The sequence below is a fragment of the Zonotrichia leucophrys genome, chromosome 2 (assembly GCF_028769735.1).
Source record: "Zonotrichia leucophrys gambelii isolate GWCS_2022_RI chromosome 2, RI_Zleu_2.0, whole genome shotgun sequence".
NCBI lineage: Eukaryota > Metazoa > Chordata > Aves > Passeriformes > Passerellidae > Zonotrichia > Zonotrichia leucophrys.
In genome coordinates, this window is record NC_088171.1 from 137,538,228 (window position 1) to 137,560,839 (window position 22,612).

General features: G+C 39.0%; 1 protein-coding gene across 6 annotated transcripts in view; it reads left to right on the top strand.

The window, feature by feature from the left end:
- The window catches only part of TRPS1 (transcriptional repressor GATA binding 1), a 211,751-nt gene that overhangs the window by 36,123 nt on the left and 153,016 nt on the right, over nt 1–22,612 (top strand). For 2 of the 6 annotated variants that reach the window (XM_064706585.1, XM_064706586.1), the window contains exons 2-4: nt 2,823–2,981; nt 5,982–6,910; nt 18,996–20,125. In XM_064706585.1, coding sequence (XP_064562655.1) covers nt 2,945–2,981; nt 5,982–6,910; nt 18,996–20,125 — 2,096 coding nt within the window. In that variant the 5' untranslated portion in view covers nt 2,823–2,944. The remainder of the gene's footprint in view (nt 1–2,822; nt 2,982–5,981; nt 6,911–18,995; nt 20,126–22,612) is intronic. The other 4 variants (XM_064706589.1, XM_064706588.1, XM_064706590.1 and 1 more) reach the window with 3 other exon arrangements.

Genomic DNA, 22,612 nt, shown 5'->3' on the forward strand with positions numbered 1-22,612 from the left:
TTGTTCTTTCCTTCCCTTCTCAGCAGAGAAAAGTTAGGGAGGGCCATGTGTTGGTTGTTTGCCGGCAGGCTTGCTCTGAGAACCACGAGCAAAAGTGGGAGAGAAGCATCGTGTGTGACTGCCTCCTGCTCTGTGTCCCAGCCAGAGGTGGTGGGGTGTGAAGCTGTACATCTCTTTTCTGTCATTTCATTGTGCAGTGTCCACAAGGGAAGGTAGAAGAGCAGCAGCTTTGGCCAGTCGTCTACCGCTGTGTCTGAGTCTGGGGTAGTTTGCATCTAATGTAATCTAATTTTCAGTAATTTCAGCAATTTCACCTGGAATTTCCAGTGTTATTTACAGGGTTTTAAATATTTTTTTTTTTTTAACACTTAAATTAGAAAACATGGCAGGTCTTTGAATTGCGGGCTGTAGTAATGAGCTCGTTACCTTTGAGGCTGTGCTGGGCGCAGGCCTGGGCCAGCCCGGCGGGCCCGGCTGCCGAGGAGGGCGAGGGCGGGCCGGGTGCCCTGGCTCCCCGGGGACGGGGCCGCCGCCGAGGCGCTTTCCCAGAGATTCCGTCTCAAAGCAGGAGCTCGCTGGCCTCGTGTGCCTTACAGCTGCTCGATTGTTGCACGGAGACTGGGGAGGAGGCTCCGCACTGATTGGGACTTTATGTGCTTGATAGAAGCCGCCGCTTTGAACACTTAGGGGTTTTTATATGAAGAACAGCAGACAGACTTTGTAGTCTATTTATGTGTAATAAACTGAGTTTTGTTTTGCGTCTTGGTTTTTTTTTTTTTGTTTTGTTTTTTTTTGCTGTTTTTCTTCTCTTTTTTCTTTATTTTTTTTTTCTTCTATGAAAGAAAAAGTCTAAAAAGGAGAGAAATTAAAACCACAGCATCATTTTCCCATGCAGCTATAGCAAGTATCCTGCGATCTCACATGATCGGCTGTCCTGCTGGAGTGGAGTGTGGGAAGGTGTCAAAATATGTCTCTCAATCTCTCAAATTTTTTTTTTTCTTAAAAGGGAAAGCCAGATGAATGCCAAAAGCACTGCTCCCTTCTCTAGCCCTGCAGTAACAAACTACATGAGTGTATGTTATTAAGATGATAAAGATTAAATTTCTAGTTTCTAACGTGCTATCACAACAGCAAAGGGGGAAAAAATCTTGAAAAAATTATGAAAATTAGTCTGATGGTCTCCTTTTAATATTAAGATCGCTCCCAACCCCAACAGACAGTGTAGGCTGGAATTCCACAGGGCTTTTTTGTGGTCCTAATGATTTTAATAATACTTTGTGCTATGTAGCACCTTTCATTAGAGGATCACAAAGTGCTTTACAGTCACTAATTAATTAAGCCTCACAACACTCCTGTGAGATAGGTAAGTATTACACATATATTAAGCTGAGACACCGAGAGTTAATGATTTTTTGCTGCATTATTCTGGGAAAATGATTGATGTTGTAGCGCCGTATGTGCATTATATGTCTTCGTGTGGGTGTGTAATATATATGAGTGTAAAAGTATTAATTTTACTATCCCTTAACAAAGATGTCCTACTTGAGCCTGTTGAATATAAATGTGTATTTTCATTTAATTTTTTGTTGCTGCAGTGTACTGACTGATAATATCACAGTCTTCGTATACCCATGACTCAGTTTGCTCTTCGTCTGCTTGTGCATCTACTTGTACAAAGAGTAGTCAGTGGCATCTCATAAAATTCAAACATATTTCTAGATGGATTATTCTGTTAAAAAGAGCGTATGACTAAGATCTGACCTAAACCTGCAGCACAAGCACCAGGCAACAACTATTCTGTTGCAATAGGCTTTGATGACAAGCCATCACATTCAGTAAAAGTAATGAGCAACAACAGTGACCCGCTGGGGAGGTGGTGATCAGCAGGTAATTAGCCATTATCTTCACCACTAGTATGAAACTATTGATTACCAGACTTTGTTTTTTCTTTTTTCTTTTTTTTAAGAAGTTCAGTAATCACTATGGTTATTCATTATTCTGAATTACAAACTGAATCTAGAAGAAGTTTTTGTTTCCAGGGATGAACTGATGTGAGTGACTGTTGAACAGAAAATTGCAGATGTATGAACCACATAGAGTAGCCTTGCCTGTTTTTGAGGGAAAGTACATATAACTGCAACCTGGGCCTTATCCAAAATTCCCTCAGCTCGAGAAGTCCTTTCATTCATATCAGGCTTAGTAATTCTTTTATTATGGGCAGATCATTATTTTCAGTGCTGAAAAGCCAGGTCCCAAACAAAGCCTGTTCTTCACTTGGCTTCTTCACTAGCACCCGTCAAATGTGCTTACTGTTGCAATGGCATTGGAGAGGTGTGGGAAGTTGTCTGCTAACAATGAAAGTAACACCACTAATTTTTTTTGAAGTGGAACACAAGGCAGCCAGCAGAGGTTAACTTGCAACTGCTGATGGAGTTATTTAGGTGCCATTAACTATCCCATTAGGCCAGTCCCATGATGATGCATGTGATTTTTTTTTAAGACACTTTCTTTCTACAGCTCATTTTCAACAGTTACTTTAAAGTTGTTTTAGACTTTGTGTTTGGTAAACATTAGCTCTGAGATATTTTTTGTCTTTTTGTGTGAGTGTGTGTGCGTGCAGGAGCAGGAGCTCCTTCTGAGGAGAAGAGAGCTATGGGATTTCTCATGTTGGAGGGAAATAGAGAACAGCAGACTCTATTTGTATAGTGTCCAGTAATAGATGCATGGGAATGTACAATAGGTATAATAATGTTTTTAAGTGAACACCATATTTTGAATGCATAATTTAGGAAGGAAAACCTTTTTTTTGTTTTGTTTTGCAGATATACAGATCAGCTCTCAAAATGTCTTCTGTGTCTTCCGTGCATCTTCTAAGACAATTGCATTAGCCCGCCTGCTAGTTGACTAATAGAATTAATAATTGTAAAAAGCACTCTAAAGCCACATGCCTTATGAAGTCAATGCTGGGTATGATTTTACAAGTATGTGATCTATTTTTTCAAGTGAAATTGTTAACCGAAAACGTTCTTGGCACACAATAAAACATTGTGCAATCTGTTATTTGTCTTAGAGATAATAATTTCAGAGTGCCTATATTCTTTCTGTATCTAACTTATGACTTGCTAAGGGATGGTTTCTTCAATTTAGGAGTATTGCAAATGTAGTTTTATTTACATAATACGTCTCTGAAAAATGATAGTGGTGGAATTTCGACAACAAAAAAATCCCTCTGTCTTTTCTTACTGTTCCCTTATGTGGATATCAAATAAATGACAGATGATTTTTCAAAAGCTAAAAGAAAAAGACGGGAAAATACTTTTAAATTCAGCTTAAGGAAGTCAATGTTATCTTCTTTCTTCTTTCCTTTCTTTCTCCAAATAGAATATTGCATGAAAAAGCTCCATTAGGCAGATACTGTTTCCTTGTCCCCCCTCCATTAACAACCCAGACTCACAAATGTATTGGGAAAATTAGAATTAAAGTAGCTAGATCTACTGTCCAGTTAGCCTGTAGAGAGTCTAGATTTTTCTTTTCTTTTCTTTAAAGGGACTTTTTTTCTGTCCTTTTCTCTGACTCTCTTCTGTCAGTTGTCATGAAGATAGCAAATCTCTAAGCTTTCCTTATCTGCCAAAAATATCTGTAACAAAAACATTTTATAACATTGCATTTAGTCTTGTTTAATTTTGACTGAGGTAACAGTCATGATGTTTACTTTCTTGATCTCTGATTTTTCTTCACTGCGCAGTCAGGACTTCTTTCTCTGTTGTCTGCATTTAAACGGAAGTTATTTTATAAATGGTTTGGGATGTGTAACCAGGAGAAGATACATACTTAGCTGAACACCTATCAGAGATACTCACAGATATTTTGTGTGTGTGTTAACCAAGAGCATTCATGGAGTCTCACAGAGAAGTAGCACTGCTGAAAGGCTAATGACTGTCTTTATACCTTGAATTATATATGTTTACATGTTGTTTTAGTAGGCTGAGTCTATTGTAATAGTTCTCTTACCACAGCAGAAAATATTTCTTTTCTCTGAGTTCTGAGTGACTTTGTGGTTCAGAAGTTATTGGGGAAAAAAGAGTCCAATGTAGTTCACACATCCCCTGGTAGGTGTAGTTGATTTTAAAGAGAAGACATTTGGTTCCCAAGCATACGTGTCTTCTGCAGTAAGGCATCGCAGTAGGCATTTACGAAACCTATTAGGACCACACGGAGTGTTAAAATTTCTGTAACAGGAGCTGGCATTCTGTGTGAAAGCTGCCTTGCTGTAGCCCATGCTGCCTGTGGATCAGCTCAACCACAAAGACAACAGAGCCAGCCCAAGACACAAGTTGAACATTTCCCCTAAGAAGTTGTCTGTTTTTATCAACAGAGCACATAGTGCCCTTTCATGTGGAGCAGATGTAAATAAGAGGATGTACAGATGCCTGTTCTTTTATTTTTAACCTCTGTCCCCAGCCTTGCTTCTCAAAGTACTGTTTTGAGAAGGTCATCCATGGCTTTCAAAGGTCTGGATACAGCACCATTTGGAGCACATCAGGGCTGCTCCCAGAGTCTCCAGGTGGTCCTCTCTTGGCAGAGCAATGTCTATCTCCAGTGCCTCTGTAGGGCCGGGCCAGGGCTGGCCTGGGAATGGGGGCTCAGACTTGAGTCTGTAGCTCACATCTCATGTGTGGTACTGCAGGCTGCTGCCACCAGACCACACACAATTTGGCAAAGAGAAACATCCATCCTTGTCTACAGCATTGGCAGAGATTAAGAGCATAGAAAAGTTGGGGCACATCTGTCTTCTCCCCATAGTTAGCACGTGAACACAAATGGATCAAACCAGCTGGTGATGAATATCAAATCCAGAACCACACAGCTGAGACAGCAGAGGAGTTTAATATATATGTTTTCTCTTAAATAGAGTGGGGAAGGTGAAGTGGATGAGGAATTTGACGTAGTACCTGCATAGTGTGTTTGCTTGTCCTTCCATAATCCCCTCTGTTCAGAAAGCAGCTAACTCATGAGTGGCAGACTCCGCCTTTCTCTCTGATCCTTATTGCTGTCCTGTCTCAGCTTTCTTAAATGGATCCTGGAAGTGTACTTGCAGATTTAGCAGTAGTGGCTATGTCTGCAAGGAGGACTGAAAGGTTTGGCTGATGAGATCCATGTGGATTCCAGGTGTTTTCAGGGCAGATCCTGGCTCAGCCACACACTGATGTCAAATGTCTGGATCCAGGCCTGTAAAGTTTTATTGACAATGGGTTTCCTAATAAAGTTAGTTTTTCTTTGTTTGGCAAATAGAACTAATTACATGAATAATGGACTGTGGGGCTACACTTCAGAATATCCATATAATCCTGTTTGAAGTTTATGGGCAGTAGGAGGGGGAACTTTTGCTATATGGAAACTGATACCTGCTTAGGAAAATACTTTCTCTGAAACCTCAAGTACTTACTCTCCTAAATCTGTTTTCTTCCTAATAACTCAAGTTCTTCTTAGGATTATGTTGTTTAGGTCTATTTTTGCAAAGCTATGTTATATGTGAATGTACTGTGTATGAACATTAGACATCAAAAGTTTATTTTTTCCCTTAGTGTTTTAAAATTATTTTAAAAGAAGCATTAATTTAAAATTCTTCCTGCCAGACCATTATCATCCCAAAAGTTAATGAAACCTGCAATTCACTGATTCTCATGGAAGTGGTTTTTTTAGGTTCTTTACAGTTCTCTTTTTAGTTAAGTTTAGTCTCAGCGTGCTAATTTTTTAAAAGTTTTCTGCATAGCTTAAAAACCTGTTCAACAAAAATTTTCTGAAAAGTTGATGTACTCAATATATTTGTATAGTTCAGAATGCTTTTAAAGGTGTCAGGTTTATAATCTGTTACATATCTTGTATATCTTGAATAATTCTATAGGTTTTTTTTTCCTTTTTTTTCTTTCTTCTCTCCCCTTTTTTTTTTTTTTCCTTTCTTATTTCTTTTTCTGTGGTAGATATGGTCCGGAAAAAGAATCCCCCTCTAAGAAACGTTGCTAGTGAAGGTGAGGTACAGACCCTTGAGTCTACAGGTACTGAAAGTGAAGAGTCTGGAAGGAAAAAAGAATTTTCTGCAGAGCAGATGCAAGAAAACACTGACCAGGGTGATGCGGCAGAGTTAAGTAACAAGGAGGAACTTTGCATGCATGTCCAAGAGCCATCTTCCAGTGTTAAAAAGGACTTGAAAAGCTCAGTGCTGAGTGAAAAGGCTGGCTTCAATTATGAAAGCCACAATAAGGGAGGAAATGTTCCATCCTTCCCTCATGATGAGGTGACAGACAGAAATATGCTGGCTTTCTCATCTCCAGCTGTTGGGGGAATCTGTGAGCCCTTGAAGTCTCCTCAAAAATTAGATGCAGATGACACCCAAGATGTGGTCTGTACCCCGTCAGGAGATGCAGCAGAGACAAATGAGGAGCATCAGATGTCGCCAAAAGCTTCAGATGAAACAGTGCAAGTGCAAAGTGGTCAAACCGATGGCCAAGGCTCAAGCCCGGTCCCCATGGCCTCAAAAAACCCACAAGTGCCTTCAGATGGGGGTTTAAGGCTGATCAAATCAAAAGCAGATTTGTTGGTAAATGATAATCCAGATACAGCGCCTCTGTCTCCAGAGCTTCAGGACTTCAAATGCAACATCTGTGGGTACGGTTACTACGGAAACGACCCCACAGATCTCATCAAACACTTCCGCAAGTACCACCTAGGACTGCACAACCGCACCAGGCAGGATGCTGAGCTCGACACTAAAATTTTGGCTCTCCACAACATGGTGCAATTCAGCCACTCCAAAGACTTCCAGAAAGTCAACCGCACTGTGCTTTCAGGGGTACTGCAGGACATCAATTCCCAGAGGCCTGTCCTGTTAAATGGGACTTACGATGTGCAGGTTTGTATGCTCCCAGCCTCCCTGCTTCTGCTCGCTGCCTTGTCAGCTGCAAAGCCACATCTTGCAAAGCCTGTCCTACCTACGTGATTCCTGTATCTCATATAACCTGCTTAAGCCTCCAGAACCATTTTGGTCTATTTTAGCCAGGCTTTCTGCAGGTCTGCTGAGCGTAGATGGGTATTTTTTGACCAGTGACATTTCTGTGTAGGATTTAGTCGTTATGGTAATCAATAGCAAGAGATCTTATTCTGCAAACAGGCAAACGGCTGAATTGGTAATCATATCTGAAGGATTTACTGTCACAGAAAGAAAAGAGCAAATAATAATGAAAAATAACCACCAGATAGACAAAAGACAGCAGCTGGAAATTAAAAATGTAATCCTAAATTATCAGCTGCTGGGAGTCAAGATTTGGCTTATTGATTCTTTATTAAGATAAAATAAATGACAAGTCTTGGCAGCTCTGAAGTTGTCTAGTGCCAGAAAAACAGGATACACAATGGATATTTAAAACATTTCAAAAAGTAATAGTAATCCATGCTGTCCTTCATGTTGTAAGCCTGTAAGAGAAGGATTATTGCCTCAGTCATTCTCATCTAGTTGAAGTTGGAGGAAAACTACAGATATTGCTTTGAAAAAAAATTTATTTTTACCATGAAAGAGTGAACTCAGGAGTTTTTCATGGACTTTTTGTTAGTTTCTTTTCCTCTAGTATTTAATTAGTTTTTAAAAAAATCTTTAAAAAATATTCTTGGACTTTTGGAACTGAGAGATACAGTAGGATATTTCAGTATTCTATATGATACAAAAATTCATATTTTAAGAAAAATCAAACCAAAGTAACAAAGTTTGCATACCATACATGCTCAAATGTCAATCCATTTTCAAGTGACTGTGTACATGGGAACATTGTAGTAATCACTAGATAAAACTCCCAGGCTATGTTAAAATAAAAAGGTAGAAAGGTAGAAATTATGCTTGCAGAAGCCATAGCTATAGGAAAGAAATTTTGCAAGACAGGTTAAGATGGCTAACTTCTAACATCAAGGAAGAAACCAAAACAAGGAAAAAGTCAGGAACTTGAAGCTTTTCAAATTATTTAAACTTTTCCTCTTTTTAAAGAACTCTACAATTTCTTTGTGGAACAGCAAATCAAACTAAGGTCGTTACTATGTGTAAAAGCTGCAATCTTTGAACTGCTGCCTTACTAAAAGATCACTGGCTCATGTCAGACACTCTGTCCTGTCAAACTCTGATTACAAAGCAAATACGTGATGTAGTTAAAAGAGGTTAGAAGTGAATAATGTCAGATTGTGAAATGATGATTTATAATTAGCACATAGTATGATGTTAATACCTGGATTTCCTGCTATAGTTTCAGTGTGCTGACTCCAGGGACAGCATCTTAGAGCAACTGATCTATGCTGTCAGGAAGACATTCAAACTGGAACAGCTCAGACATACAGTATAGAGGAATTTGAGTTTCTAAACACACTTTCATTTCCTCCAAACAATTGTTTCGTTAGGTCCTTAGTTATTTATAGGAAAGTTTATGCTTGATTAGAATTAGCTGGATGTTTTTCCTTTGCAGTGCTCTCAGAAATAAAACAGATGTGTGAGCTATCTCAGTTTGAACTGATAGAATGAGAAATAAAACAGCTGAACCTAGACTATACTTGTCTACTAAACTCTGGCAGTAAGATACTGCAGGGGAGACAAAAAGCAGTAGGAAACAGTCCATAGATAATCTACTTAAGATCAGTCTTTTCTCAGACAAAAACATTTTCCAAAATAGAACAGACAGCCTATACAATGTTGGCTGTTTATTTGAAAGAAAAAAACCCTGCACCTAGAAAATTAATTTTTAAGGGTGCTAGTTTTCCCTGGTCAGTTTGGGAATAGAAGATTAAATAAGCTTTTGTGGCAAATGCCATACTTCATCAATTGCACGTGCGCCAGGCATTGATCCAGAACATGTCAGAAGATAAGTAACTGATTAATATTTGTATGCTTTCTCCTCCCCCACTCCTGATTCATAGCAGCTTTGAGAGATTCATGAACAAAGTAAAAGAACATTTGAAAATCCCTTTTGCATCCACACATGTTTATATTACTCTTATATCCATTTTGAAGGGTTTTTTCTCATGCATCTGAAAGGCTGGCATCTCCCACCGCAACAAGGGTTCATATTGATTGGTGCTCCAGTTAAAATCAGTTCAGTCAAACTCCTGTATAACATGAGAGGGAACTGAACCTAAATAAGAATAATTGGTTCATGTTAACACTATTATTTTTTATAGGTACTGGGCTAAATGAAAATAATCCCTTTGTAATTAACTTGAAATAGTAATGAACTGGGCTTAGGATCTAATTTATTGATCCCCTTGCACTTAGCAAATGGTTCTGTTGTAGCTAGGCTGTAAGTTATTGATAGATTTATGGTCTCAGGCCATGGAACTGGGCACAGAAGCCAGAGGATGAAGATGACTGACTTTGATCTGGCTCACAAAGTCAATTGGAGATGATGGTATGTGAAGATTGGTAGTAGTGAGGGATGCTACGGAGCCCCACAGTTAGCATTCATAACAAAGGCAAACAAAAAGCAATGGGAAAATGTTTGAGTGCAGGAAAATACAGTATCTTCTCTCCTATCTGTAGAGATCTAGGGATGTGGTCCATTTGCTGAGGGCTTGGAAAAAGAAATCAAATGTGTTTTTGGACTTGTATCAGAGAAGTTAAACCTCACCCATAGCCAAAAAACACCCTCTCAACCCCAAAAGCAGCTTTTAGGGGGTATAATGAGCAAAACTGGGGATATATGTATGGTTTCACATACAGGTATTCAAATATTGGGAGTGTGTTTTGTAGTACCTAAAGAAAATTTTTCTGGGAGCTGTGTAAATAATCCAGTCTTTCTGGCATTCCTATTATGCAGATTTTAACTTGATATGAGTATTTAATGCAGCAGATTCCTTTGTCTTCTTAGAAAATGTTATTTTCTGTTGAAAATCTCCTGTACTTTTTGTTCCCATTTTTCTCTTTAAAGGTTTTTGGTTCATTTAGTTATAATAAATTCCATAGGATTGGGTGAAATCACTCAGCTGTTTTTGGGAGATTAACTTCCTTGCCAGTATAGATTTCAGAAAACATTCACTATCACATCTCTGAATTCCCAGGGAATGTGTTAATCAGCTTTATAGCTTTTATCAAAATAATATTTGAAGTGAGTTCAGTGGATCTTTTGCTGATGTGCTCACCATTACTTTTTCTTCACATTTAGTTAATTGATCAATCTCTATAGGCAACTTTGTCTTGTTGGATATTTGAGGATATTGGATATTGGGCTTTAGGCTTTGTGGACGTGCCTAAAGCAGTAGCCTTTATACTGGATCTAAAGACTTCACTTAAAGTAAAATTCAGGTGACTAAGTTAACAGCTATGATGCTGAAAGCTATTGCCTTTGCTGCTGTATGATTAAGTCTCCTTCTCTGTTTGATCTAATGACTCTTTAATGTGTATGGTAACGTCTGGAGACAGGCAAGTTGCTGGCAAGTAGAGAGCAGGCAGTCTTTATTCTAACCCCAAATTTTTTAATGAGTAGTAATTGTGACAGCTTCAACAGGAAGGCTGGAGAGTGCTGTCTTGCACATAGCAGCCTATAGCTAAGGCGTAGGACATGCCCAGCAATGGTGAAGAAGCAGGCTTGGATCCCCTCTGACAGAGCGAGGAATGGAACCCACTTTTCCTGTTTCCTGAACAAGTGTTCAAGCCATTAGGCTATTGTATAAAAGGGAGCGTGACCCCATTTCCTGGTGTGTTTTAAAAGAGAATAGTGTCCCTCAAAGAAAGGACAGAAATGTCTGTGTTCAGGTAAGGGTTTCAGATGGCATGTCCCAAGGGAGAAGGGTATTTATGCATAAAGACAGACTGCAGTGATCAGCAGTTCTTATGGTTGCTTCATATTGTGTGTGCTACCTTTGAGGCGCTTCCTGCTCAGCACGACCCTGGTTCTGGAGGTCATTGGCACAGGTCTACCTCCTCTTCTATTCAGACATTAAAAAGATTATGACTGTACAATTTTTTTTTTTTATTTAGTCCTCTGATTTTGATTGTTTCAAGGTTTTAGATCTAGACAGACATACAAAAAGACAAATTTCTGAAAAACATGGCGTAGTAAAAGCCATCATTAGGTTTGTTGATTGCATTTCAATGCACCTGGGGGTGGGGAGAGAAAGAAAAGGAATAACTGCATTATCTACTACTCCACAGAATAATATGAGATTATTGACAGTTGTTTTCTTCTATGGTTCTAGACATCCAATATTGTAAGAGTTGTCTTATACCACTCAACCTAATGTTTTGTCATATGTGAATCACATAATGATTTGGGTTGGAAGGGATCTTAAACCTAATCTAGTTCCAGCCCTCCTGCTATAGGCAGGAACATCTTCCAGTAGACTAGGTTGCTCAGAGCCCCATCCAATCTGGCCTTGAACACTACCAGGGATTGGGCATCTCTGGGTAGAGCATCTATTGTTTCTCTGGGCAACCTGTTCCAGTCCCTCACTTGTTCTCCTGGTGAAGAATTTCTTCCTAATATCTTATTTAAACCTATCCACTTCCAGTTGGAGCTGTCACCCCTTGTTCTGTCATTACATGCTCTTATAAAAAGTTCCTCTTCAGCATTCTTGTGCCCTTTTAGGTACTGGAAGGCTGCTATAAATTCTCCCTAGAGCCTTCTCTTCTCCAGGCTGAACAGCCTGTCTTCATGGGAAAGGTGCTCCAGCCTTCTGATCATCTTCATGGCCTCCTCTGGACTCACTCCAGCAGGTCCATGTCTGCCTTATGCGGGACCCCCAGAGCTGGATACCCATCCCCAGATGGACCAGGTGGGGTCTCATGAGAGCAGAATAGAGGGGGAGAACCACCTCCCTTGACCTACTGGTTTCATACCTAAGTACATATAATGAACATTATATAATGTTATATATGTACTTATATAAGTACATATAATGAATAAGGCTAGCAACTGCTCCCAGATTTCACAGCAACCAAAAGCATTTCTGGATCTTCAGCCAGCAGGCTGCTCAGTGTCCTAGAATGTGATAGAAGTGCCCACACAGAGTCTGTAAAGCTCTTCCTCTTGTGTCCTTTATAAATCCCCAATGAGTTCTATGTGTCTGCATGGTGTTATGCCCTGATTAGTTTTTAGTGGTCTGGATTTCAATGTATCAAATCTGGCATGGTTTCTCAGGTTAGACATATGTAACTAGTATAAAGTCTGGTCTAACTAGGATTCAGCTGAATGAGAAACAGTGATTTTATTTGTAGGTTCTGCTTTTTGTCCTCCATGCTTTTATTAGCAGTTAGATTGAATATGAAGCTGTGAAGGTACGACTTAAAAAAATGTCAGAATTTTTAGGGGTGCAGTTGTAATCAGCAGTGCTTCTCATGATAAAGTTTTGGTGATTTTGGCAAAGTGATGAAGTGAGAATTAGAGACTGGTGGCCTAAACAAGTACAGCATTTTCTTTTTTGTATTATTAGCAAATCAAACCTTAAAGTTCTTTGTTATCAAGTGGGTTTCCTAGAAGGTGACACAGGCGCATAAGTGGTTGTTGACGTGAGCAAACATGCATATGAATGAATTTAATTTTCCTTGAATGCTTAGAAATGGATCCAAATTTTATATTGTTTGTCTCACTGATTTTGACTTAAATGTCCTTAATACAGGAATTAGAATTAACTAAACTGAACAACTGTTGCTGCATATTATGTACCCTGATCTTGTTGAGTACATTGTGCCATGCTAGTTTTTGCAGCATATCTTAGAACAGAACGTGCCTGAAGGTGGATGTCACACAAGGCTCACTTCATGTCAGCCATGTTGCAGACACCCTGGGCACTTTGCTGTTAAACTGAAAACTATCAAGCTCGCTTTGAGTGTTGCACCTGCACGTGGGCATACCTATTCATTTTGAATCTTACTTTTGGGTCATGATCAGGCTTGGAGGCTGCCTTGCAGACTTGGGAGTGTCACTTCTCAGAAGCACAGGATTCAGTCATCTCTTTTAAACAACTGACATGAAAAAAAATGATGGGAGGTAGAGAAATTGGTGGTGGTAAATCACACATATAAAGAAGTCCATAGGCATTTGCTTGGGAGCAACATATATGTATATTTGCTTCTTAATGCATATATAACTGCATATGTGCATATTTACAAATATTATGTGAAAAAGCACATGGAAGAGGTATTTAACTTCTATATTGACAATAGCCGCTAGGCAATGATTTGTATGATTATATGCAGTAGAAGTTCTTTATATCACTTCTGTGGAGATATTTGCGTGTTTACTCTTCAGAAGGATGGATTGTGATTTACAGTGTGTCAGCTGCACTTACACAGTAAGTGCCTGGAAACATTGCCTTGCTCTGTGGCAGAAATAAGCTATTTTAGCTGCCTTGCAGTGAGAAGTAGTCTATACTAATATTAGAATATTCAGATGGACAGTTTGTGGAACAACTGATGTGATGTATACTCACAGGCTTCAAAGCAAAGTTGTTTATGTGTTGATATTCCTTACCTTATTGCAGGGATATTTGGTAGTGTTTGAAGAGTGGCTAATAAAAACAGTTGGTGAGACCAGTAATATAAGTGCTTATATTTAAAGTTATAAGCTGCTAAGATGGTCTACAGAAAGGATGAGAGCTCGAAAAATAAAGTTCCTGGAGAAAAAAGAAACCCACTAGGTTTTCTTCTGGTATAAATCAGTGCGAGTTTGCCTCTAAGCCTGTAAGTCTGTGTGAGTTTACAGTAGCCAAGGAACTGTCTGGTAATTTTATCTGTAGAGAATAGAAGGAATGGTGCTTCTTTAGATACTAGTCTAGTAGCACTAGTTAGCAAATGAAAGTCTTGATTTTCTCTTTCTTTCTTTTGTTGGTTTTGCACATCTGGTCTCCTGACCTTAATTTAAGTTCTGTTATTGTTCTGTCACAGTCTTTGTTTTAAAAATACTTATAAAATTCAAATGACACAAAAACTGTGTTGGGTTCAATGGCAACAGAATAAATCTCAAGAAGAATGCACTTACTTTGAATGAATGTGATCCCATAGCTTGCTTTCTTGTTTTGGTAAGTATGAACAGCCCAGAAAGCCAGGAGTTTGGCCTGAGTTTTTGCTTCACTTGTGCAACATAGATTTATGTACCTATAAATTAATCACAGTAAATAGTTTTAAGAATATACTCTGAAGATTCTCGTAGTTTAAAATGCAGAAAGAGAGTGAGAGGGAGTGAATTCTCCACAGGGGAGGTTAGAGAACTGGGTGGTGTTACACAAACTTGCATGAAAGCCAGGAATCTGTTCTGGCCTGCATGACATGAGGAACTTCATAAATGTGGGATGGTTAAAATGTTCTGGATGCTATATTGCACAAAGCAAATGAATAAACAAGAGCATTAGAAAATATTTTAGGATTAGAAGATTAAGAGTAATTGCAAAGGCAGACTGGATGGCTCAGAAGATTGGTAAGGGATCTGGAGCCTTTCACCTCCTGATTAGCCAAAGCTGTAACCCAGGTAAGAAAAAAAAAAAAAAAAAAAAAGATTCACGTTTGATGTTCCAGTGCAGATGGATTCTAATCAGTACTTGCAGAAGAAGCCAGGGGTCAAAGACAGCTTTACTCTGAGCATGTAATCCTTGTGGTTGAATCTCTTATGTGGGCATAGTTTCTGCTGGTAGAATTTTCTGCATGAAATACATGAGTGGGCAGATTTTCTCTTTCTTGGTGATTTTTTTCTGATTCTGTAAGAAGTATTTGTAAACTGGTTTGGTGTGATGGAATTTAGGACTGAATTTTGAAAAGCAGGGGAGAGAATAGGGATAGCATTTGGACCAAGGGCAAAATAAAAATCAAAGACCCATTAAAAAAAGAAAGAAGAAAGTACTTCTATTTGCTCAAGTCCATCTATTCCATGAAATCATTATCTTGACTAATTAATGTAGGCATATCTGTTGGAAACATATAGTGCAATTACACAGCTTTGTTGACGTACTTGCCAACATACTTTAGAAAGTACATCTTGAAACACTGTCAATTATCGTGCTGTCTTTTCTCCTTTTTCTGGCTATTTTTGGAAATGTGTGTGGTGTTTGAGGAGATAGTTTAGTTGTATTAACACATGAGCTTCAGATTTTGACAATTTCCCCCACTGATGAATAAACTTAATGATTAAGAGTTTTGAGTTTATGGAAGTCTTACTGTGAAACATATTTCAGTCTAATCCCAGAATGAGACAGAGCTTTGAAGAGTAATTTTTAAAGAATATCAGTGCAACCACATCTAGCACAAGAGTGGAAAAACCATTCTAATATCTGTCTTTTTTGTACAGCGTAATAATTAATACCAACTATATTGCTATAGTTGAGGTGCTGCAGAAGTAAGTGATTATCCCAAGGTTTCATAAGCAAATGATAGCAAAGGGAAGAATTAAGTCATGTTTCCACAGTCTGAACTTGTATGTTAGGTTCTCTTTAAAAAGAGAATTGTGAAGATTAATTTTCTCCTTTGTGTGTTGAGGGAACTGTTGATCTATACTTGCTCCTATATTTCCTCTACAAGCTGTACTTCTGTTCGTGTCTGTTACTGGCCGTGTCACCAACTTTGGACTCCAGTGCTAGAACAGAATTGCAGAATTTTAGCATTGCTTTTGTTTAGGTTCTTTTTTATGTTGGGAAGAAGTGCCTACTTAAGGAAATGTAACTCTGTTAGAGCAGTGCAGGAGATGAAATTTTGTTGGGATTAGAATGAAATAAGGGAGCAAATACAAGAATCTATCACTTCTGATACCACACAGAAATGTGGATATTGATTGCTATAGTATGTATATCTCAATATCTATCTATCTATCTATCTATCTATCTATCTCTCTATCTCTCTATCTCTCTGTCTCTCTGTCTCTCTGTCTCTCTGTCTGTATCTATCTATCCATCCATCCATCCATCTAGCCATATTCTGCTTTCTCTTTCTCCTTTACTTTTCTGCTTTATGGGGCAGATCAGAGAGAGCAGAAGGTGAAGGACAATTACATCCCCAGTGAAGAAGTTTAATGCCTGTACATAGACATACAACATATAACTGGAAAATCTGGAAGTCAAGCCAAGATTTGAGCAAAGTGTGGGAATCCAAACAGTTCTGCAAATGTGTGGGTTTCTTTTAAATGTGGCTGGATGAAAGCTGAAACAGATTCAGTTTATACTGTCGCTTCAAGTGCTTCTCCCAACCTCTCTGCATGGAAATCAGTTTCTTTAGTTGTCTTTGAATGACGACCTTCATGGAGCTTTCAGTAGGCTTTGCCATGTATGAAAGGAGGCTTTTGAGTGTAATAACATTAAGGTGACCCTGAATTACTTTTCACATGCATGGTCTAATGCAAAGAATTATTTTGAATTGTGGCAGGTATTCAGAGAAATTCCAAACCAATAACTGGTAATCAATTACATTCGAGTGGTGTAAAGATGTATCTCCCACATTACAAGAACTTCACACAAGCACTGTGGGAATATTTAATTCTACTTTATCCTCTTGTGATGCAGAGAAGGATGTATTAGCATGGAACACAAACTTGCTGTGTAGACCACTAAGCAGGATTAGCACAAGTTACAGAAGTGATGTGATTTAGAGTCCAGTGCAGAAAATAGTACTACTATATGTTTTACCAATGTTCTGAAATGAAAGTAATTAGCAGTGACTGGCAGCTGGGATTATTGTCACTCAGAGTTTGTAACTGGCGTCCACAGAGTGTCTGCAAAATAGGTTTGTTATCTGTAACTCTGTGGCTGAACATTGAGAATAATCAGTGTATTTACTCATTAGAGCCATTTAAGGTAAAGCACATTGGTCAGTCTTCTGTGCATGCACAGAACAAACACACATATCTAATTAAATGAACGAAACCAGATCACCTTACAACTTATGTAATTATGCAGTGAACTGTTGTTATTTTCTGTTTACTTAATTGCATCAGTGCTTTAAGTTGTCTTTTGACACCACTAAGACTTTGAAATGGTGCAGTGGATGAAGACCTTAAGTGCTAGATACTGGAAGGCAGGCCCAGATCCCACTTTTGTCAATGGGATCAGGCTCAGCGTGGCTTTGTCTCCAATTCTTGCCTGCCATAAAATAAATAAAGGGAGGTAACTCCTGCACTACAGAAGACCTGTTAAACATCTGTCTTGCAAAGAACCTCTTCAAAACCAAGTTCATAATTTGATAGAGAATGTAGGGTCCCAGTTGAAAGTGAAAATGTTGTTACAACTAAGTCCTAATGATTTGGCTGCCTGACTCACCATTGCCTAATGAGATATATTTCCTAAACAAACAGCAAGCCATTTTCAGTTTATTTAAGGAAAAGTTTTAACCAGTACATGGGGATTTTGCTTCCTTAAGGAAAAAAATAAACAGAAGAAAGATTTGGAGGCTGAATAGAGGCAGCTCATTATATCATGGTTTAGTAAGTCATTGCCTCACTATACATGCTCAATTCTGATGAGGTATAAAGGATAGCATTTCATTTTCTGAGCTAAATGGCTAAAAGGCATTATTAATATTACATTTAAAAATGTTTACATTTCATGCTCTCTGTATGTCTGAGTCTTTCCATTTGGTGTGATACTCAATGAGCAGTGATCATGTTATCTTTGTGGCATAGCTGTTGAGGAGGAGAAGAAAAATAATTACACCATTTGCCTAATGCATTAGAACTGAAACCTACAAAAATGTAGTAATACACTTACTGGTTGGGAGAATGCAAATCAAACTCTGCAAGGCTCGATTTTATACTCTCTGTTAGACATTTTCTGGGTGTAAAAATTGAGAATATGTCACAAGGGAGCTTCCACCCATGTCTACACCATGTGGCGTAGACTGGATGATGGCAAAGGAGTCGATGTCTGTGGATTTTGGGAATTATCTTCTGGATGCTGTACACTATTTGCTACTCAGAAAAAGAAGCTGTGCAATGGTGACATTTTTGTCAAGAGATTGTTTCTTTGGCCTTCAAACCAGTTGTACAGGAGCAGCAAATCTCCCCCTGATGTCAGGGGCAGGTGTGGTGCACTCCTGGGAAGGGCAGGCCTGCCTTGCTGTGAGAACACGGGCTTTAATAGCATCAGCCCTGGAAGCCTTCTTCCCTTCCTGCAGAGCATTTTGCTCAGACATCATCAGAACAGTTAAGTAGACCTACCTTATTTTTTGTGTGTGTAATTAGTGATGTCATGGGCTTGGGTGTGGTAGTTTTCTTTGCCACATGCCATTTTTCTACTGTAGTTTTTCCATCCTTGTTTTACTAAATTGAGCTCTGTGCATGAGAGGAACAGAAGATTTCCTTGGAGAATGTCTGCAGTGAGTAATCCTTGAGAAAACTGCCTTTTGTTTGAGACATCAGCCAGTATGGCTCTATGAAAAGGCATTCTGGTGGATACTGGATACTCATGTAGGAATGATCTTTGTAAGAATTGGTCGTACTCCCGACACAACAAACTGAATTTGTTACTTGAAATTAAATTTTTGCTTGCTTGAATTTAGAAAGCAATTCTCTTTGTAAAACACAAATATGATTAAAGCATCTAAGTCAAAAGACTGAGGATTGGTTTTTTCTTCCACACCTGGTATAGTCTCCCAGGAAAGTCTGCTTTCAAAGGGTTCAGAGCTGTGGGAACTGGTTTTTGGATCTTCTGTCAGTGATACTATTTAATGATACAGTGAAGGAAGGAACAGTCCTATCAGCACTAAGATAATCTTCTGCACGTTTGCCTCAGTCTCTGCAAATCAATGTATTTGTTATTCATATGGCATATATATTCAGCTATAAGAAACATTTAAAAATATTCATCAACAAATGTTAAATACAAATGTGAGGGTATATGTATGATATCTTACATGTTACACATGAAAATGATGGCAGTGATTAATAAAAGAAGCTTATGAATCAATTCCTCTCTATTTCTCTTTCCCCCTACTTCCACTCCTTGCTATTTGAATAAATATACAGTGGAGCTAAAATGACCTTATTCTTTATTCACAGGTTACATTAGGTGGAACCTTCATTGGAATTGGGCGGAAAACTCCAGATTGCCAAGGCAACACCAAGTACTTCCGCTGCAAATTCTGCAATTTCACCTACATGGGCAACTCCTCCACTGAACTAGAGCAACACTTCTTACAGACTCACCCAAACAAAATGAAAGCAGCCCTTCCCTCCTCTGATACTGGTAAAACTTCAGAGAAAAACTCCAATAAATCCAGTCCTACTCTTCGACCATGTGATTCTGGAGACTTGGGGAAGTGGCAAGACAGAATCACTGTAAAAGCAGGAGATGATACGCCAGTTGGATATTCGGTGCCCATCAAGCCAATAGATTCCTCTAGACAAAATGGTACCGATACTACCAGTTACTACTGGTGTAAATTTTGCAGTTTCAGCTGTGAATCGTCCAGCTCTTTGAAACTATTAGAACATTACAGCAAACAGCATGGGGGAAGCCAGGCAGGAAGCCTCCACCCAGATCTGAATGATAAGCTTTCTAGGGGATCTGTCATTAACCAGAATGATCTAGCCAAAAATGCAGATGGGGAGTTAGTGACAAAGACAGAAAAGGGTGCGAGTGTGGCAAAAAAGAAAGACTTGAGTAGCAAAGGAGCAGAGGACAGCATGGTGACAAGCTACAACTGTCAGTTTTGTGACTTTAGGTACTCAAAGAGCCATGGCCCAGATGTAATAGTGGTGGGCCCACTTCTCCGTCACTATCAGCAGCTACACAACATTCATAAGTGTACCATTAAGCACTGTCAGTTCTGTCCCCGAGGCCTCTGCAGCCCAGAAAAGCACCTTGGAGAAATTACTTACCCATTTGCTTGCAGAAAAAGTAATTGTTCCCACTGTGCTCTCTTGCTTTTGCACCTGTCTCCAGGGGTGACAGGAAGCTCTAGAGTCAAACACCAGTGCCATCAGTGCTCATTCTCCACTCCCGACGTGGACGTTCTCCTGCTCCACTATGAGAATGCACACGAAGGCCAAGCGTCCGATGTCAAACCAGAAACAAACGCCCTGCCAGGGGCAGAGGGGCCGCTGACGCTCAAGGAGAACAAAGAACACTCATGTACCAAATGTGACTTTACCACCCAGGTGGAAGAAGAGATTTCCCGACACTACAGGTATGGTGAAGTTTCAAGTGATTAATGATTGGAACCCAAACAGCCCCCCCCCCCCATAGTTTCTTAATTAAATGCCACCATTCCTCAAACATTTGAGGAAGCTGGAAATCAAAATAGGAATGTGTATAGATATAAATCTTTACAGCCAGAGTCCAATCCAACATCCACTTTGTTTTGGAAAGCCACCAGCTAAGTTGGTGGATTTAATTATACATTTAAACCTGTGCAGAGGAGAGGGAAATTTGGATTTGTGTGCAGATGCTAAAGTTTCAGCATATTTGAGGTTTGGTCAGCTATTTTCCACCCAGAATCTTTTAGGTACTATAGGTGCTATTTTAGTTTAGGCTTTTTCTGAGAAAGTTGGCATCTTCATTCAGTCAGGGAACACAAATGGCTTTACTTTCCAAGATAGACTGTGAACCCTTTATGCTCCATCACAGTGCTTCAATGTGTTACCTTTTTGTAGTATTTTCCATTCCCAAGTCCAGCAATGTAATAATTAGTTTAAGAGCATTCCACTGCTGTTTTGGTGTTCGTTTCCCACTGGGAGCAGACACTCTTTTGTCTGTTGATGTCATTCCCCAAGATCCTTTTGCAGATGCTTATTTTCGTGTTGCTGGTTTACAGTGTCATTCTATTTATTTTAAATGCTAATGTTCCTATTTGGAGGTGGATGCAGCCAGTCTCCTGACTCAGTCTGACACAATGTCATAGTAGCAGCCAACTCCCTGCTAAACTTCTTGGGTCAGTTCCTGGGCTGTTGTAAACTGGCAGTCCAGTTTGCATCAGAGGAGGAGCTGGCTCTTAGAGTTTGTAAAGAGCAACAGTTATGTGCCACTGCAAAAGTGATGTTAAATATTAGAAAATCATGCGGAATATGTTAATAGTTAAGGCTAATGCGTCAACAACAACGGAAAACTTCAGTATCTATCTCATCTAAAAGATCTTTGTGTGGAAGCCAGCTAGAATGAAGACAAAAGAAGATGCATTTTCAAAGCTAAAGCTTTGTTAAAAGCTCAAGAAACTGTGCCATGTTTAATAGATTCCAAGACATCCAAAATTAACAAAGGCAGACTGGGGCATGATACTTTAATAGAGATTAAAGCTGGGGGCATCCAAATGTTGCCCAACAGAGGGCTGCATTGGCAATATATCAGGAGTCTATTTAGAAAAAAAAAAAAAGAGCAGATTGCTCATCTTTAATTTGGAGCTAGGGCCCACAGAGGATTCAGGTCCCAGCATGCAGTTCCCCATTTTTGATCCAAGTGGGCCTGAGGGATGTTGTGTGGATTAATTAGTTAATGTTTGTAAACTGCTTTGAAGATGAAAAGTGGTATCTAAGTTCCAAGCATTATTATAACAGCTTTGAGCCATGCTGAAGAACTCCATAGGCAGCACTTTGTCCGCTGCTGGGGCATGGCATGATCTTTTTTTAGTGGTTAAGTAACTGGAAGATTGAAATGGCTCCTTTACTGAAAGAATCCAACCTTTTATTTTGCTGCAACTGGTAATTTAAGTTTTAACAAGCATGCTGAGCTAGGATCCTTTTTCCCAAGAAGGGAGAAGCCATGACTTTCAAAATGAAGTGCTAAGTCTGAGATGGGGTACTTGTAGCTGCTCCTTTAAAAGGGCTCAGCACCCTGCAGTTCTGACAGTAGTCACAGGGAACTGAACTTTGGAAAATCAAGAGATACACTTTAAGCATTTTAGTCACAAATTGTTTGTCTAAGATTAGGCTATTTTGTTTAAAACACTTGAGCAACATACTCTGTAAACCCCAGTCTATGACATTATTGACTACTCGGAGGGCATGTGTAAAACAAAATACAATGTCCCCATAACTGCTAACTTCTTTCCCTTTCTCCTGTAATTCCCCCTTGATAACATAAATTTTATTTCTTTTCTACTTGTACTGCTGATGTTTTCCCCCACTGTCCATCTTTTTTAAAATCACGTGAGTTAGTTCAGTTTATTTGCTCTGTAATGGCAAACACCAGCAGGTTTTATTGTTTTTCTATGTATAACCTAATTTTCACTCTATCAAACTAAAACTTCTGAGACATTATAACTTTTCTTTCTATTACTATTACTATTACCAGGCTTTATTTTTTTTTTTAGTAGAAGTCTGGCATGTATCAGATAAGTGTTTTCTTTCCCTTTTTGTAATTTAGAACCTAAAGACAGAGTACAGTTCAGATTTTAAGAAGTAGAACATCTATAAAATAGTAGTGTTGGTTGATAGACAGAAACATGCTAATGTAGTCAGCTCGCAGCTAACTGGTCTTCTCTGTTTCTTAATCAGAATTTGTCTCAACAATTTTATGCCACACATAATGGATATCTGATGTATTTAAAATGCTGTACATGCCGATGTCTCTAAAACCTCTTCATTTATATAATAAGGAGCTGAATGGATTCTAACAGTAAACATAATACTAAACATTAATGTAGTGGAAAAAAATGTTCTGCTGTTCCCATGTTTAGATT